The 19,805-nt window shown below is 38.9% G+C and overlaps 2 protein-coding genes and 1 pseudogene across 2 annotated transcripts; 2 read left to right on the forward strand and 1 right to left on the reverse strand.

The window, feature by feature from the left end:
* The first annotated feature begins 3,454 nt into the window (after nucleotides 1–3,454).
* On the forward strand, nucleotides 3,455–4,291 carry LOC121744652 (annotated as a pseudogene).
* Nucleotides 4,292–6,342: 2,051 nt separating this feature from the next.
* On the forward strand, nucleotides 6,343–9,459 carry LOC121745193 (serine/threonine-protein kinase SRK2A). Its single transcript, XM_042139003.1, has 9 exons — nucleotides 6,343–6,990; nucleotides 7,183–7,257; nucleotides 7,341–7,442; nucleotides 7,585–7,638; nucleotides 7,754–7,846; nucleotides 7,962–8,054; nucleotides 8,415–8,519; nucleotides 8,620–8,718; nucleotides 8,888–9,459. The coding sequence occupies exons 1-9, from the start codon at nucleotides 6,871–6,873 to the stop codon at nucleotides 9,212–9,214; spliced, it is 1,068 nt and encodes a 355-aa protein (XP_041994937.1). The 5' UTR covers nucleotides 6,343–6,870; the 3' UTR covers nucleotides 9,215–9,459.
* Nucleotides 9,460–9,529: 70 nt separating this feature from the next.
* Nucleotides 9,530–15,239, reverse strand: LOC121745192. The gene is made up of 11 exons (XM_042139001.1): nucleotides 14,731–15,239; nucleotides 13,853–13,977; nucleotides 13,279–13,723; nucleotides 13,065–13,180; nucleotides 12,151–12,901; nucleotides 11,601–12,026; nucleotides 11,335–11,523; nucleotides 10,986–11,213; nucleotides 10,554–10,899; nucleotides 10,282–10,471; nucleotides 9,530–10,171 (listed from the first exon to the last, which is right to left on the reverse strand). Exons 1-11 carry the CDS (start codon nucleotides 14,923–14,925, stop codon nucleotides 9,712–9,714), a joined length of 3,471 nt encoding a protein of 1,156 aa, XP_041994935.1. The 5' UTR covers nucleotides 14,926–15,239; the 3' UTR covers nucleotides 9,530–9,711.
* Between the last annotated feature and the right edge of the window lie 4,566 nt (nucleotides 15,240–19,805).

Genomic DNA, 19,805 nt, shown 5'->3' on the forward strand with positions numbered 1-19,805 from the left:
AACCTAATACAACAGTTAAGGCCCAAAACAGAAACATATCATAGCGAGACTCATGTTTGGCTAGAAGCAAACATTAATGATTCAAGGCATAGAAATTGATTTTATTTTAATCAATGTCATTTCATTTTAATTAAAATGGACAAGCTCTATTCACAAGTTTGACCTACAAACTGATAAATGATCCCTCCATTTTTAAATAGCTGTAATATTTAGCTTTTATTTGTTCTTAATAATTGTCGCATTTCAAATTTTTAAGAGTGTAGTTGACTATATCATTCTTCTCATAATCCCTATTTACTTATATAAAATACTTTTTAAGAGGTGGAGTAGTAGATTTGATTCTCCCATTTGATTTTTGGTAGCTTAAAATCTTCCATTTAAATATGGTAATCAGAAGAAGAGCTAGCAACATTTAATTACCTTGCAAGTTGAGTTATGAAAATAGGAGATTGAAATTGGGGTTAGTTGGAGGCACGTGTTTAAAGGTAGTAGGTGGAGTGTGGCTGCTGAAGGTGAATGCGCGTGATCCAACAACATCTTTGGTTGTTTCATTTTCATTTTCATTTTCATTTTCATTTTATTTGATGCGTTGCTGCAATCATGGAACGTTTTTTTTATTTATTCTTAAGGATTTAATGTTCATACGAACTACAATTAAATTATTAGTACTCCTTCGTGCCCATAGACGTGTCGCTTTCTATTTCCGTCTCATAAAAATATGGACATTTCATTTAAGAAAATTTGTCTAACTCATGAAGCTAAATCAGATTACACACTATTACAATTCATTTAAACAATAATAATAATGTGAGTTTCACTATCCACTAACATTATTTTAACTACATTTTTTCATTTCTCTTACTTTATTAATTGTGCATTAATTTCTGTGTTTTCAAATGCACGTATTTTTGTGAGACATGGATGAAATAGTAATTATTATTTTTTCTTTTTTATAAACCGATCCACTCGAGGTGGATCCGGAATAGTAATTATTTTCATTGCTACAATTTACACCTACTATAATGTGATGTTTCCTTAGTCAAATACGCATTACAATAGGTGCTTCAACTGCGGTTTTGTTCTTGACATTTAACTTTAACTTGTGCATGTACTGTTCAAATGGATACATCCATCGAATATGCAGTGGACCTGCGTTCAATGCCCCATATGCTAAGTGGATTGGAAGATGCTCCATGGAGTTAAAAAAAGATGGGAAAATATCATCTTAAAGATGGGAAAAATATCATCTTAAGCTTGCACAAAGTAACTGCAATCGACTCATTATACTTTGTCATATCAATTTCCCTTATCACCGTAGCCGCATGATCCATGAAAAAATTGCTCAACTCGGTTAAAGGTATGTTTGCCGGGCTTCATGGGCAATTTATGGTAGTTAGCTAATCTAACATTTTCTTGGGTAAATCCACTATATATTATTCATTAGATCCGAAAATTAATCAAAGTAGCTTATCCATTTTACTATCCTATAGCATGATAAAATTAATATAAATTAAAACAGATATAATAATATTTTCAATTAATTAACATAGAAGTTAGAGCATTAGCAGTGGGGCGCCCTAAGGGACGCCCTAAAGCCCGCCCTATGCACCGTCACGTCAACATTTTATCCTCCTACCATTCCACCTCCAGTGGGGCGCCCTATAAGCCGCCATATAGGTTTCACCATTGTTTTGTTAATTAATTTAAATGTTTTCAAATATGTCAATGCAAAATAATTAAAAATTACCGCGATTAATTAAAAACGGCAAATCCTACATTGATTAAAAAAAGTTTTACATGAGTTAGAAATGAAAAAAAAAATTGGCTACTGTACAAAAGTCCCAACTTGCGGCGCAGCTCATCGATCATCCCCTTGAGGTATTCGGCTTTGGTCGGGTCCTGACATTGCATGAGGGCGTTGTGTGTGTCCAACAACGTCCTCCGGTTGGCGGCCGCTGCCAACTCCGCGTAGGCAAGTGCCGCCGGGGTCGGGATCGGGATCGGCGATGGGGGGGCACGCGGCTTGCGAGGAGGATCTCGCCTTCTCCTTGTTCTTCGCAGTCTTGACGCCAATGGGACGTCGGGAAGACACCGGTGTGCCGGAACTCTCCTCCTCCTAGTACATCGTCCGGTTGAGGTCCACCGGATATGCGCCGCTTTCGCTGCTTGTGTAAGCACCGGCTTCGGTGGTCCTCGTCCTCTTTGGCGCAGCCGATGGCAGAATCCCGCCCTGGAACTTCTGCTTGTCCTTCAAGAGCGCCCAGATGTTGAAATGCTTGAAGTCGCCGTACATTGACTGGTACGACAACATCGCTCTATCGCGCACATCGCTCAAGCTCTCGCCGCTTCCCTGCTCCATCGAGCACTTCTCGTACTCCGCCGAGAATAGGTTGACTTGCTCCTTCACCTGATCCCAGTGCTTGCGGAGTTGTTCCCTATGGCGCTTGTACGAGCTCGGCGGCTTCGCCTCATTGTAGCGCTCGGCGATGCGCTCCCAGTGCGCAACCTGCTTTTGGTTGTTCGCGAATACCGGGTCTTTCGAAATATCCACCCTACACCTCGCCAAGATGAGGGTTTCATCAGGTTGGTAGTTCGTCCTCCCGGGGGTACCTCTTCATTCGTTTCCGGAGGTGGCACCTTGTACTCCCGGTGCCGGTGCCAGTTCCGCTTCTTTCTGGCAAGGGCGAGGGCGGCGGCAGCGCGGCGGGAAGGGGCGGCAGCGGCGAGTTGGAGACGGCTCCATGTCAGACAGACCGTACGAATCCGTACTGAATTCAGGATTGTATTGGTTGTTGGAGTTGAACGACCGATATTCGTCAGGGTCTGTACCTGGCCAACGTGCACCACGCCCAAACATCGGACTATTCGGACTTGGGTATTCACCGGAATCCATTTTATAATGTAATTTGAGTGTGGAAAAGTGAATGGAAAGGTTACAAATGAAGGTGGGGTAGTGGGTATTTATATAAATAATTTTTTCGAAATTAAAAAGTAAAAATAAAAATAAAAACGCGTTGCATCGTCCGCGCCATCGTCCGCGACGCCCACAGTGGGCAGACGATGGCACAGACGATCTATAGGGCGCGGGCGATGCATCGGGCATCGTCCGCGCACCCACAGTGGGCGGACGATGGCGCGCCCGAGGCATCGGGCTGCCTATCGTCCGCCCCATTGCGGATGCTCTTAGAGAGAATAACTAATAAATAAAAATTACTCCTTCAGATAACAACAAAGATAACGAGGCGAGGCGGTTACAAGCAAAGAGACTACTTTGACTCGAAGAAATAACAGAGTAAGATTGAAAAAATGTAGGAAATGATTGAAGAAATCGAGTTGGAGAGAAAAATGAAAGAAGTAAAATGAGAGAAGTGAGATGTAGATCTGATCTGAAATAATATCCTCATTTTTCCTAGTACGTTGACCATGCTCGGATTGTGCACATTTTCTTTAACATTCCGAAAACCAGGCTCGTGTGCTCGGAAAATTCCGAGCACGTATTGATATCGGTGCGTGGAATTTTGTGTTCTCAACCGACACGGCGGACTACGCAGTGGGTCTGTTGATTGATGTGATGAGGAAGATCACCGCCGCAGATGGCTTCGTGCGGCGGGGGCTTTGGCCCCTCGCGTCCGAGTATCCTCTTGGTTTCAAGGTAAATACTCTCTTCCATTTGCTATTTAAATCTTACTACTTTAAAGGTAGTAAAAAACATACTCTCAAATTAACTCATTAGAAAATATATTATGAATATAGATCCAATAAAGAAAGTGTTGGATAAGTATTGGGTGGTGAATTTTAGTAGTAAATATTGAGTTGAATAATAAAAAAAATATGAGGATTTGGTTTCTATTCCAAAATAAAGATGATCTCGATTTAACCATGTGTCATTCTTGAATCTTGATTTTAGGTAGGAGGGAAAAGAGTTGGAATAGTGGGGCTGGGCAATATCGGATCTAAGGTAGCAAAGAGGCTTGCTGCTTTCGGCTGCAACATCCGTCAAACCATCACTTCCCTACAACTTCTATCTATGAACTTGCCTCTCACTCCGACATCCTAGTCATTTGTTGCCCTCTGACTGAGGACACGCGTCACATGATCAACGGGGAGGTGATGGCAGCCCTCAGTAAGAAGGGCGTCATCGTTAACATTGGGAGGGGAGCGATCATTTATGAGAAAGTCATGGTGGCACGTACAATAGCGGGTGCTGCCAGGAGCAGACGCAGAAAAATATTACAGTAGGGGCTATATATTTAAATTTTGTATGAGATAATAATTTACCTATATTTTGTTGTTTGAGTAGGGGCTTTTGCACTTTATTTTTCACAAAATACCAATAAAATCATAATATTATATAACTAAAATAATGAAAAATTTAGTTGGGGAAGGGCTTAAGCCCCTCCTTAATTACATGTGTGTCCGCCCATGAGTGCTGCATTGGATGTGTTCGAGAACGAGCCATGCGTCCCCACGGAGCTCTTCGGACTGGATAATGTCGTGTTGTCGCCGCATCGAGGTGTCTTCACAAAGGAAGCATTCTTTGATGCTTTCGAAATTGTGACAATGAATATTGAGGCTTTCTTTTCTAACAAGCAATTGATTTCTCTAGTTGATACCAACCAACTATGAATGTGATCATATTTGCCTAAGTAATTCCACTCAAATTTTAACTCATTTTTATTAGTACTAGTATTTATTAGGAGTACTAATATTACTTTTACAATAATACTGTAGCCCAACATGCATGACGAGAATAAAATTGACATTTGAATCAAACAAGCCCATTATCATGATTACAATAAGCCCAAGTTCTACATAAATCTTGAGCTTTAATTCTTTCTTTAGTTTTTGATGGATGATTTGGTTAATTGCATAAATTGATCTCGATAAAAAATTAATTAAAAAGACAAAAGTAGTTACTGCAACTAATTATGAAATGTAACTATCTAAACCTCCCCATGGCTTTAGTGGGGCTGAGTTATTTATTAATTATGGAGGCAACCTCATGGATAAATGTCACTTTCATAATTTCTTTCAATTAAGTATACTCACTTTTGTATTTTGATACCATCACACAATATTTTTTTGATCTTTTATTTCGAATTTATAAGTATTTCGATACCATCACACAATATTTTTTTGATCTTTTATTTCATATTTATAAAATAAAATTTAAAATTTATACTGTTGATAATTTTTAAAAAAATATTTAAATAGAACAATAAGAATATTTTAACATTAGTTAAAATTACAAATTTATACATATGTACGAAAATACAATTATTTGGTCCACCTTAATACGAAGACATCAGTTGTGGAAAATCATACGGGTTGAGCCCGTTATCAAGTAACATAATAACAAACCAACCTAATAAGGTCTGACCTGAATCCGATATGCTCCTTCAAACCCACACACAACTCGTATTTGACACGAGACATAATATAAACTTGATTTAAACGATTAATATTATCCAATAAAACTTAATTTAATGGAGTTATATGATTAAACCTGATTTATACTATAAAAACTTGATTTACATATACAACATAGAGAATTAAGCTAGAGTTTTTTTGTCAAACAAAAATAAAATAATTTAAAAAATATTACTATTAATTTTTAATGGATTACTCAAATCCAACTCAATTTGAAATTATTGGATTGTTAACTATTCAACTCGATAAGACATTAAATCTTATAACACTTGATCCAAAATCAGTAATTTTGTGAGTATTTGTGTTGAATTTTCATGTCTAGTGACAAAAATTATCAGACTTAAATAATATAATTTTAATTGAAATACTAATATTCAGAACATAGTTTTATTTAAAATACTACTAATATTCAGATTTCTAGAAATTCTAGAAATCACGTCTTTGAACTTTGTCCATTTTCCTTATTTATCACATTGCCTGCCAAGTGGGCTAGTGATAGTATCAAATTTTTCTTCAATGTTTTAATCATTCAATAGATTGATAATGTTGACTAATGTCAATAAAGATAAGGTATATTTCCAACGTTTCTTTTGAAGAGCCTTTATAATTTATTTCAACTGGATTTAATCTAGCATTCATTTTTTCTTTCACAAAATACAAGAAAATAACAAAAATTCATAAGTCTGATCTGTTCGGAATTCAAAATATTTAAAACTCAATTGCTCCCACAAAAAATCATTATTAAAATTTAAAACTCAATTTTAAATATACATAAGAATAAATATAAGCTACTCATATAATAATATAATTATATAATCATATAATAAAATAAATACGACAGAATATGCTTTTTCTTTAAATAAAAGCTCTTTTCCTAATATATATCTGTATGTAGAATAAATATATATTTTGATATCTAGAGAGAATGCTGTGATTGATATACACAACTCACTCTGCACTACATGTTTCTAGCTTTTTCTTCAAATCCCAGCAACAAATTCGATTCTTTTTTGCGCGTTTCCCACCCAAATTCCGTTTCAATTTCTCAATCTTTAAGGATCAGAAACCCTAATCAATCAGGAATGTCTGCCCCCTTTTAATCCCAAAACATTGAATCCTTTATCTCTTCCAATTGGGCCTTTTAAATTGCGTGATTGATCGATTCCCTTTTCCTTTTCGGTTTCTGGGATTAGTGATATCAAGCTTAATTAGCGTTGTCTAGCTTTAGGATTGTGGATTTCTACCGACAATTTTTCCTGTTGTCGCCCTCAATTTCCAGCAATTGAATCTCAACTTTCTCAATTTAGCTTTGGGTTTCTGGAGCTTCGATTTCTGTGATTCAGCTGTTGTAGGTGTGGAGCTAGGTTGATTTTTTCGTGATTGTGGTGGCTGATTTGGGAAATTTGTGCATAATTTAGCGGGGCGTGAAGAGAAACAAAAATGGAGAAATACGAGCTTGTGAAGGATTTAGGGTCTGGAAATTTTGGTGTGGCGAGGCTTATGAGAAACAAGGAGACGAAAGAGCTCGTGGCGATGAAATACATTGAAAGGGGACATAAGGTTTGCATTCTACATTTTGTTATGCTTATCATTAGTACTTTCTGTTTAATGCCATTGTTTAAATTCGTTCATTTAATTTGATTGGTGGCCTGATCTTCGACCGATCTTAGTTTTCTGGGCTTTTCTCTGTAATTTGTTCATTGATGATTGTATGCATAATGATTTTGTGCTCATCTCTGAATTTGGCTGTAGATTGATGAGAATGTGGCGCGTGAGATTATAAATCATAGATCACTTCGGCACCCTAACATCATCAGATTTAAGGAGGTGAGGGAACTATTGTTTTGCGGAGTTTAAGTTTGTTTTATAATGAAGCTTTATGTAGCTCAATTGCAATTTTGTGTGGACAGGTGGTTTTGACTCCCACTCATCTGGCTATTCTCATGGAGTATGCTGCGGGTGGAGAGCTCTTTGAGAGAATCTGCAATGCTGGACGGTTCAGTGAAGACGAGGTATTTTAGCTTCAGTTTTCCACAGCTTCTTTTGGTTGTCTATCCCTCTCGTGATCATTTCTTAGATGGAGCTTTGTTTCTGCGAGCAGATGATGATTGTTTTCTACATCTTGAACATATTGATCTTCTTGTTGTATTTTAGGCCAGGTACTTCTTTCAGCAGCTCATCTCTGGAGTCAACTACTGTCATGCCATGGTAAGACAAGGGCATACGAGTTCTCTAATAGGAGTATATTTTTTCTGTGATAGTACAATATATAGCTCTTTGGCATTTGGTAATTATGTTAAGGTGATTCACTCTTTGATTCTAGCAAATTTGCCATCGGGATTTGAAGTTGGAGAACACCCTTCTTGATGGAAGCCCTGCTCCAAGGCTAAAAATCTGTGATTTTGGTTACTCAAAGGTAGTGATAACATTTGAGTTACCTTAGGACCTTAGGTATACTTTGTGTTGCAAGATTTGCATGCTGTCAAGCTTTTATTTGATGCAGCTGACCGTGCTGTTTTTTGTGTTGATAGTCATCTCTGCTTCATTCAAGGCCCAAATCTACTGTTGGAACTCCTGCCTACATAGCTCCAGAAGTTCTATCTAGAAGAGAATATGATGGGAAGGTTAGGCATGTAACATTTATCTATATTATCCAGTTGTTTCTAATTCTTGTGTTCATCATTGTCTGATTTCATGTGTTGGTTTCTGGCTACTTTGGTTTGATAACTTGCCTAGAGAACTATCTACTATTTAAACTCTCTTGCTTCGTCGTATCATGGTCATGATATCGTTCAATGGTGGCTTAGTTGTTTATGTGAAAATAGGCCAATTGGCTCTGGTTTATGCCTGTGCCACCTTTCGTAACATGGCATTGCATTGCAGTGTTCATCTCCCTCAGCCTTCATGTACACACATCAAGAATACAAATTTGCTCTTAATTTGCGTTTTCGGTTGATAATTGGCAATGTTTGTTTCCATTGCAGTTGGCTGATGTGTGGTCATGTGGTGTGACACTTTATGTTATGCTGGTTGGAGCATACCCATTTGAAGACCAAGAAGATCCGAAAAACTTCAGGAAAACCATTCAAGTACGTTCACTTTGGATTTTTTGTGGCCTGTTTTTCTTATTTTTGCCTGCAACTATATGCATCGTTTAGATTATTCTAATATATGAATACTCTTGTCCAGAGGATAATGGCTGTTCAGTACAAGATCCCTGACTACGTCCATGTATCTGAAGATTGTAGGCATCTCCTGTCTCGTATTTTTGTTGCCAACTCATCTAGGGTAAGAGTGCTTTTGTTTTTGTGGTGAAGCTTACTCGGTAAATTGAGTTATTCGTTTGGTGAAGCATAATACCTACAGGACATGATAGAGTCATACTATATTTCTACAACAGTAATGAAAACTCAGCTCGAATATGTGTTTGATCAAACAATCATTATATCTGGTGCAGAGAATCACAATCAAAGATATCAAGTCACACCCGTGGTTCCTGAAGAATCTTCCAAGGGAATTAACAGATGCTGCACAAACAGTGTATTACCGAAAGGAGAACCCTACCTACTCTCTTCAGTCTGTGGAGGACATTATGAAGATTGTGGAAGAGGCTAAAACCCCTCCTCCAGCATCCCGTTCGATTGGAGGCTTTGGCTGGGGAGGAGGTGACGAGGATGAGGAGAAGGTGGAAGATTTGGACGAGGAAATAGAAGAGGAGGACGAAGATGAATATGATAAACAAGTTAAGGCCGCTCATGCAAGCGGAGAAGTGCGTCTCACTTAGACAGCAGTATATTTAGTCGAGGCTTCTTTCGTGGTTGTAAATGCTTCAGCTGCCTGAGATGTTGGTACTCAATAAGTCTGTATATTTTAGTATTTGTGCACTTTGGGGAGTTATATGCGTTTTATCATTACTGTGGGTATTGTAGATTGAAGGGAGACAGTCGGTGCGTGTTTCAGTTTGTTTCAGTTTGCACAAAACATTCTGCATTTTGGTTTGGCTATTTTATTCATGGTAACTTTTGTATATTTTTCTTGTATTGTGTTGTGTACCTTTTTGCTATTTTGGGTTCACTATTGCTACATTTCATATTGAAAATTACATCAAAAGAGTATTTGTTATTCATTCATGATCAACCAACATACTATACAAATACTATACACATTTTCCAAGTCTCCAATCCACCATAAATTTTTCTACAAATAGCACTAACCTGTACATAGCAACTAAACCATCAAGAGATACAATATACTAATATACACAACACGCATGTAGAGGCTTCATTCTTGTGCCAAATTCGCATAATAAGGGCCATGAACAATGACAGACACCTTGGCTGCCACCAATATCACAGAAGCGGCTTGCACGACGTCGTCCACAAGCAAGGATGCCCCCACTTTCTGCAGTGCCATTTCTGCTAGTTCTGCTCCCAGTTTCTCAGTTCCGCCAAGGACGACTCCTCTTGCAGCTAAATATACAGCTCGAGAAACCTTGGTGAAGATAGCATCGCCCTCTTGCAGGCTCTTGCTCAACATCCTTGCCATTATCTGCTTCATGTCAGCAGATTTGGCGTCTTCCTCCACAGCAGAGCCGAGTATTTCAACTATTTCTTGGATACCAGCGTCTGCGACGTCCAGACATTGAGAGAGGCATTTAACACAGCCCAAGAGTAGGGTGTCCATGTGTGTCTGGCTGCTGACTATTTGCTGAGTCAAAAGAGTCTGTCGCAGGACAAGAAGGCTGCAAAAGTACATGAGATGGAAATCAAATAAGGCACAGTATTCAAATTTGCTAAAATCAAATCTTGACGAAAGCATTCGGGGTTATGAACAAGGCGTGGAAAAACCTACCTTGTAGCCATCACGATGATTTTTTGAATTTGGGACTGCACACTTCTCAGTCTGGAGAAGTTAAGGGACATAGTTTCTGGTAGCTCTCCTTCGGCCAAACCAGTAATCCTGCTTACCTGCTTCAGCAAGCCTAGCCTCACCGTCAAATCAATATCCTCACCTTTGCATTCTAAACGGGGATCAATGGTCTCTGGAGCAGAAGCAACATATGTTAAAATGTTGAACTGCGATAGGACAAGTTGAAGAATGGTGGTTCTAATGTAGAAACTAACCTATAAAACCGGTAGTTTTTGAAGTTGAAGATTTATCACTCTGTTCTCCTACTTTGATTAAAGCACTGCCACCTGTTCGAAGAGTGGCTGAAGGAAGATAACTTGGCAAAACCTCATGTCGCCTTCTTAACTCTGAGACCAGACTCTCGTGCTCATCCCACTCCTCATCTTTACCTTGTCTTGTAGATGAAAGCCATCTAGCCGTCAAGGGCAAAGCAGATCGGGCATTGGTAGGCTGACCATAACGATTGGTGAAAGCTCTTCCAATATAATATAAAGCTTCAGGTCCCTTCAAGACTGGCTCCAACAGTTGGATGCGTGCTTTGCTGATTTCATGCTTGAGATCCTGAGGCAGAACACAGTATATTTATTATCTCATCATAAAAGCATTGTGAATCAAAAATGAAGAGCTAACTCCCGCAGAATCAAGACCTTTATCTGTTCCAGGGAAAACCGTAAGCCCTTAATTAAGGCCATGATATGCGAGTTCTCTGAGTTCTTTCCAGCCCAGAAAGTCTCTGCTAGATCTTTCATAAACTTCTGGTGTTTTTTATTCAGTTCATCTTCATAAGCTGGAGCAGATAGCTTTCGCAGAGTGATCAGAGCATAGTCTAGGATCTTCCCAAAATAACTGATGTCTAATTTTCCTGAATTCAGCACCTGAAAATTAAATTAACCAAGATACAGTTAGTTCCATTGAAAAATTTATTGCATAAAAAACGACATCATGGATACCATGAAGAGAAAAACAAACTCCATAATTTATCAATTGAGTACTTGCCTGAGTAAGAATTTCCAGGTCAATAACCTCAATTATTTCTTGTCTCCAGGTATGAGGGGCCATTGCACAAATCTCATCCCTCACCTCTCCCATCAATTCCACTATGCAGCTATAGTTAGGTTCATCCTGTCTCATTGATTCCATGATGCCATCCCAGAAGGCCTTCTCCATTGTCTCTTTTATATTTGACTGATCATTATGAGTTGTATCAGAAACAATTCAGAAAATTGGTACCAAGTAAATATCACACAAGAAAATTCACAAACCACAATATGATCTTCACCAGCATCACTGAAGCTATCAGTGAAAGCAAGATGTGCCCCATGAACATATTCATTGACAATCCTAGCATTCTCCATGTCTAAGCTCCCTCTAGAACTTGATGAAGTTCTATGTTTTAACAAAGAGGAACCGGCCTCCATGGCATCAACATCATCCTTGAACAATGACCGCACCACAGAGCTTTCCTTACGTGGGGCCACAACAAAATTACCAGCTTTGTCACGAGAAGAAGAGGAAGCTGGACCTGGGGATAACATAATTGGAGTTGGTGGAGAAATTGGGCTCTGGTTCTCCCTTGCTTCAAAAAACTTGGTTCGGGTATCAGAAATTGCAGTTTCCATGCGTTCAATACCAGCATCTCCACTCAGGTGTTGCACTTTCTCTCTCAATAGTTTCTGATCTTCAGATACCTGTATAGAAAATGGAGTTGTTCTGAGAATTAGTTTTTATGTCTAAATATCTAGTCATGGCTGAGGAACAACGTAGCTGACAGCTTTTCAGATCATTGAAAATAGTGAGAAACAGGAACAATACCTGTTTCTGGATAGCTCTCATGTCATGAGAGAGAGGAGCACTACCCCCTTCAGGGGTCATCTTGCAAGTCTGGATCATTGAAACTTCAAGACGACAAGCAGCCCTCACTAAATCCTCCTCTAGAGATCTGGCATCCTTGACCTTCCATACCACAAAGCTATTCAGAAAGGAGCACCACGCAGAATCAAAGGCTGCAAGCTGCAATCTGAAAGTCCTGCGAGACAATGCTGTAGATTCCTTATCAGGAATCTGCATTGGCCCATTTAGCAATATCTTCATCAGCGAGTCGAACTCCTCCACAAATTTCTTAGCAGAATTGACCAAAGCTCTCTCACGCTCTCCTCGGCCACTAATGACAGCGTCAGGATGCCCTAAAATCATGTAGGCACAGAGAACAACTCTCACTTGGTACCTTGACATGTGAGAAGTACTTTTTGCAGTCTCCTTTTGCGTCCTGCTTGAGCCAAATTTTCTGGACACTTGTTTCTTCTGAGGGGAAGCCACCCGCTTGAGAAGGTGATCAATGTCATCAAAACTAGATCGGTTAGCAGAGCATTGGGATAATCTATGGCGAATCTCAAGACGGTCTAGCAAAGCTTTAGCTTTATGAAGAGTGTCATGTGACTGAATAAGGAGCGCAAACTGCTCAAATGGCATAGACTTCACTGATCTCTCATTAATATCCAAGTCACCATAAGCTTTCGAAAGATATGCGGTCGTCTTTCTCAGATTCTTGAAATTCCTCCAGCACCTGCCACAGGGCAATAGCAGATAAATTGATTGGGATCTAAAGAATATTAAAGACAGCCAAAGTTTCTCTAAATTAAGAAAAATAAGACCAGGCAGGAAATCTGACAAAAAGAAACTAGCAATAGTTGAATTAAGTTCATATGAAAATAAAATAACATAAGTACCTAGGTAATTTTTTGGCAAGGATGTCAGCCTGCTCATTAATGGTTTCCCAACTACAGAGATAAGCATTATACTGTCTTCCTCTCTGCTTTAAATACTCTGCTCTCAATCGCCTTGCCTATTCAAAGGATAGTCCAAATATCTTAGTAAGAAGTCTGATGATCAACACTATATTAAACAACATGTATAAAACAGTCATCAAGACTATGGTAGTACCTTTTGCAATTTGTCTTCTAGCTTATTCTTCATTTCGCTTCTCTCGATCTCTCGCTGCTGAGAAACAGAACTAGCCACCGTTTGCACCTTTAAGCCTCTAGCATGAGCTCGCCTCTTCTCGGCTTCTAGTAAACTCAAACGCTTTTTCTCAGCCTCTGCACGCTTTTGGTACATTGCAGCACGAACTCGCTCTTTATACTTGCTCTCTCGAGATACTCGCCTCATTAGAGACTGAGATGTCCTCTCCCTCAGAGTGGCCCTCCTTTGCCGATTAGCCCGAAGGATAAGCAGTCTATTGGCCTCTGCTTGTTGAACACGCATTTCAACCTTAGAACCCAACTCAGCACGTTCCTTCTTGAAGCGCATTTCGACCTGACTTTTAGCAGCTTGCCTCAATTCATCAAGTTTTGCTAAGCGCATCTGAGCATTTGCGAGGATGCTCAACCTATGAATGCAAAGTACAACGATCAACATGCAGATATTGAAAGCATTAAAACTAAGAGGCTCAGCAATAACCCAAGGAAGGTGGGGCTTGATTGGATGTGCATTTACACCAAGCCAACAAAAATTTTACCTTTTTTCTTCAGCAGCTAAGAGCTTAGCCTCAAGACGCTGCCCAAGATCATCTTCTGTAGATGAAGATCGTGAAGGGCTTCGGACCTTTGGCCTAGCTTTACTTGCTAAATTCTCGTAGAACTTCTGCAGATCAATAGATATAATTGAATAAGGCTATTAAGCTAAAGCAAAACCAGTAAAAAAATTGGCACAATCAAAACACAAAACAGGTCAGGAAGTAAATTAATTAATGTGCAAATCAAGGTCACCCAAGAATATACAGGTACAAAAAAGAGACACTAATAGTAATAACATATTTGGAGTATGTTACAGCTTGCAACAAAAAAAGTCAGGAAAAATGGCAACACCTACGAAAATGACCCACAGTTAAACCAAACATCAACACACCAATCTTCACATGGTTAGACCAAACGAGGAGTATAAGAAACACACTGTGTACTTTTTCTTTCTTTTCTTATTTCCTTTTGATAAATTCTCATTGGTAGGTGGGTGTTGTTTCATTATATTTTTTTATTTTAAAATCGAAAGATGGAGGGATGAAGAACTGGATTTTGAACGTACTCGTCACCCAACTTTCACCAAACACGATGCAAATAACCAACCTACACGGGGAAGGGAAAGGATAGAGGCTGCCGAATTTTCCCCAAATATACAAGGGTAACTATGAAAAAAAATTACTACCTTCCAATTACAGTCAGCTTGAAGCGCAAAAACGTACTACTTCAAAAAGAATAACATAAAAGGCCATCTGCTGCTTTCCACAATTATCATATACTAATAAGAATTCATATAATTTTATATCGAAAAGAAACGGCATAATCTCGATCAGAATCAAGAAAAAAAACACAAAAAAGAAAGCGAAAACAAAAGAAAGACCTGTCGCCTAAGCTCAGCATCACGAAGTTTGGCCTCAATTTCCTCAACTGTAGAAGGCGTCGGCGTCTTCGGCTCCGACAGACGCCTACGGAGCCACGACGGAATAGTCGGCGGCGAGCACGACAAAACTCCGTCGCTCACCGGAAATTCCAGTGCGATTCCGATCACCGGCCTCCCCCTCTCCGGCGACTCCATCACTCGACGATCAAAATAAAAGATTCAATAAACCCCCCAAAAAATAGCTATTAAACCACAGCAATTCACAAACAAAAACCACTGACACTCCGAAATCCCCCCGCCCCCGACCGATCACACAAAAATTCAACAATACTAAACAAATTGAATACGAATTAATCGGGGGGGCGCGAGGTGTGAGTGTATATCGATGTCAGATAGAGAGAGAGGATTCGGGAAACGCAACGACGATTGAGAAATGAGAAATGTCTTGTTTATTGCTTTTCCTTTCCGCTTTTGTACTTAAATCGTGAAATGAAAAAGAGAGGGTGATGTATTTTGCAAAGAAGCGTTTTAGGCTTCTGAAAAGAAACGCGTGTAGTGTGAAGGCTATTTTCTATCGCTGTTTGGATGGATGATCGCCACGTCATCATCGCATTTTACAACGGCAAGCTGTTGTCTTTTTCTGGATTTTTTTTTGTTTCGTAAATGGAGTTTTAAAATTTTAATTGATTGGAATTTAATCAAAGTGGCATGTTTTTATTTGACTCTATCCAGCGGTATTACCGATTTATCCATAAGTATATTTTTTCTTAATTCATATGATTTCATGAGCAGTAATCAATATAATTAAAAGTATCTTAAATTATTGCTCATTTTGATAGCGTCTCTAATTCATTGCACATTGATTGTAAACATTAATATAATAATTGTATTTTATACTATTAACATTATTTATGATTATGTAATAGGAGTATAAGATACAAGTGATATATCATTATAAAATAGAATACCATATAATTTTTTGATTCGATACTTTTTAAATTTTGTGAAATTTTATGTTGAATACTTAATAACATACTTATTGAAAATGTTATTATCACGGACCAATACGCCAAGCATGACGCAATTAATTAATACCGTTAATATTTCAATAACATTTATTAATTACTAGTTGATTAGGATTGAAGGCTACATGCTAATAGAATTTATACATTTATAGATCAAGATTGCCAGTACAAGATGATGGAATCTTGATTTAAGAATTCAAGAATTTCCGATTGTTATTTTTCTTGAAAAGGGTGATTACTTTAAATTCGGATAATTACATGGTATCTGAATTTATTTAAATTTGATAGTTCGGTATGTTGAAAGTATTCAATGATAATTAATGTCATAAGAAAAAAAGAGGGGAGTCATTCACACACACCTCATCTACTATCGTGGTGTGGTGGAAATAAACAAATACTCTTTTCGTTCCCTCATAGTCGAGGTGAAACTTTTTTGCACGGAGTTTAAGAAATTGATATTAAGTGTGTAAAATATATAGATAAAAAGTTAGAGAGAGAAAAAAGTATAGATAATAAAGTAAACAGTAAATAAAGTAAGAAATGGTAAAGTAAAAGAGTGAAAAATGTTACTCCCTCAGCCCCACTTCAAGTGATTGATATTCCATTTTTTGTTATCCCATTACAAGTGATCAATTTCCTTTTTTAGCAAAAAAAACCCCTTTACTCTCTCAAACCTTATTCTACTTGACATCTCAACTTTATTTCATCCCCACTTAACTCAATAAATATCATTTTCTTAAATCTCGTGTCCAAATGAATCCATATCACTTGAGGTGGGACGAATGGAGTATTATATATGAAATGACTCAACTATGATACAACTTTCTGAAATGGAAAAATGACTCAAATATAAGGAAACATAGGGAGTACTCCGTTAGTAACAAAATTTGATGTATTTTCAGTGGTTAAAATTTTAAATTTTTATATAAGCTGCAGCATATTGTTCTGAATATAATTTTTTATTTCTTGAAAAATAAATACTTAGTATGGATGTGTTATATTATTAACTCTATCTTAAATTGCTAACTACAATTAAATTATAGACATTGGATTATTAAATCAAGGAACAAGATCATTCCTATACGAATATCAATACGATGCACAAAAAATATCAATTAGGGGTATTAATGTCAATTAACAAAAATAGTTAGTTATAACTCACTTTTGAAAAATATCTAAAAACTTTAAATGATTATAACTATCTCAATTTATATTATTTTTTAACACAAAATATATCAAATTAAAGATAATTTTATAAGGATCATAACGAGATCTCACTTGCATATGTTCCGATGTCAAAATTTGATAATATTTTCATAAATTTACATATATTTTGTCAACGGTTTTATGTCAATATCACTAATAAAATATGTCAACTTAATACGTGTAAAACCCTAAATTTTAAAAAAAAATTCGTATTAAAATATAAAAATCAAATTTACATGTGACAATTTATAGACCATTAGATTTTTAAAATCTTATGGGGTTAAATTAGTTGTGGTTAGCAATTAAGGGGTGAGTTGGCAATTGATCACACCCCTACTTAGTATAGTATTTATTTATATACTTTTTAAATTTTATTTATTTTTAATTCAACAAGTATAGTTGTTACAATTTGTCTCTCTATAATTTTTTTAATCACGTATTATTTTCTCTTCGAGCACTCTTAGAGCATCCGCATCACCATCTCAATGCGGGCTCAGACTCGTCTCGGCGAGTCGAGCCAGCATCGAGATAGCGATGCAGCCCTCCAGTCGTGTGTCCCGTCCCTCCGTCTCGATGAAGCTGGCGCGCCAGCGCCACATGGCGAGCTCTGGCGCGAGGCATGACGCCCACTCGCCGGCCCGAGAGTGGGCGTCGTCTTGCTGACGCAATAAATAATTTGTTTTTTAAAAAAATCGATTTTCTGAAGAAAAAAATTAATTAAAATTTTAAAGCGGTTTATTACCGTTTGAATTTAATTTCTTTCTTTCTTTCTTTTTTTCTTTTTTTTATTTTATAAATACTCCCATTATCTCTTTCATTTTACACACAAACACACTATCTCTCATCTTTTTTTCTTCTCATCACTATCATATCATCTTTCTTTCCTCTCCAATTTCTGCAAAAATGTCCGGTGACGGAAACTCTGGCGGCGAGGGCGGCTACGACTTGAACGCGTTTGTCGACTAGGGGCATGTACAATGTTTTGGTTACTTCCGGTTTTGATTCGTCGCCGGGCACCCAAGGCTCGTCGACACCGGCGTACCAAACACCATCTTTTCCAATTGATGCATACTATCGTCCCTCCGCCCCGAGGTATGGGCAAACGCATGGATTATCCCAAATTAGGAGAATATTCCGGAGGAATACACTCCGGAAAACCTTCTGACTGGAGCTAGAAGAGGAGGAGGCGGAGGAGGACGAGCCAGAAGAGAAGGAGGGTGAGGCGGTGGAAGCTCCGTCAGTCACGGATCCGAAAACGAGGAGGAAGAGGAGGAGGACGAGGCGGTGGAGGATGTAGACAGTCATCCATACAGCTCCGCGGAGACGATGGCTCTGTTCGACGCTTGGATCAGCACGACGTACGATCCCATCGTCGGGAATCAACAATCCCGCAAGTGTTTTTGGGATAAGGTCACCCACGTATACAACGAGCAAAAGCCGAGGGGGACCTTCAGCCGCAACATGAAGATGCTTCGCAGTCATTTTGAGCGAGCCAACAAAGATTTCAAAATATTTTGTGGGATCTACAAGCATGAAGTGGAGAATTACCAAAGCGAAGCCAGTGGAGCCGACATTCTGAGAGCGGGTTTGCGAGTCTTTAAAGCCGACACCGACAAATATTTCAAATTTGCCGATGTTTGACAGTCGGTCAAAGAGGTTGATAGGTGGGCTGGCGGTGTCCATTCCAGCACGGGCTCGAGCTCGAAACGCACGAAGCACACGGCGAGTGGCCAATACTCGTCTAGTGAGGGCGGGGAAGGCAACGTCTTACAAGAGGTTGAGTTCCCGACATCCGATGCATGAGGCTCCTCCAGTACACGACGTCGGCCGCAAGGGAACAAGGCGGCGAAGGCGGCTAGAGCTCACGCAGGGAGGGGCCGAGGCGAATCAAGCCAGGCGGGCTCCCAAGGCACGCCGTCGCCCTCCCTAATGTACATGTACTTCACCGCCACGATGGCTGACACTTCCCGCATGACGTCTGATCAATATCAAGCCCATATTGGCAGCATTGCGTATCTTGCAAGACAACTTGATATTCAGCCTCAAACGGGTGCACCGCCACCGCCTTCGGGAGATGATTCGCCGGCGGAGTAGTTTTTATAATTTAAGTGTGCAATTTTTAATTTCTAGTATTTTAAATTATGTCTTTTTTATTTTTTAAAGATTTTAATTATGTGTTTTTTTATTTTTTTTAGAATTTTAAATTGTAATTTTATTTTATTTAATGAAGTGTGTTTTTATTAATTGAATTTGTTGGAAATAAAAATAAAAATTGAAATTGAATGAATAATTATGGGATGAGATGATTAAGAGATTGAGGGTTACAACTAATGTCTTTTAGTTAAGAGACGAGTGGATGGCGTTTAGGGTTACTAAGGGTATCCTCTATAACGTCGGCGCGGCTATAGCCCCGGCGAGGGCGACGACGGGGCAGCCTATAGTGGGTGGGACGTCCGCCCCGCGGCGGACGAAAAAAACGGGGCGGACGGTCGATCGGCGAAACCGGGGCGAGGATGCGCAGGTCCGGGGCGGGGCGGGGCTATCTATAGTGGGGCGGCGGTCGGCGCGCCGGCCGCCCCCTTGATTTTTTTTTTATAATTTTCGACAATTTTTTGAGAGATGAAGGGAGAAGGGAGAAGGAAGAAGGAATAAGGAATAAGGAAGAATGAATTTATTTTAATACACGTTTTTTGTTATAATTGATTATAATTGGTTATAAAATTTCAGGGCTATTGAAAGTGTCTAGCATAGTGGCGGAAACAAATTTTTGAGACCGTGGATAAAAAAAATTAGGGCTGTGAACAAAAAGGGGCGGGGCTATTGGAGTGTCCGCCTCACAGTGGA

Source organism: Salvia splendens, chromosome 8 (genome assembly GCF_004379255.2).
Source record: "Salvia splendens isolate huo1 chromosome 8, SspV2, whole genome shotgun sequence".
NCBI lineage: Eukaryota > Viridiplantae > Streptophyta > Magnoliopsida > Lamiales > Lamiaceae > Salvia > Salvia splendens.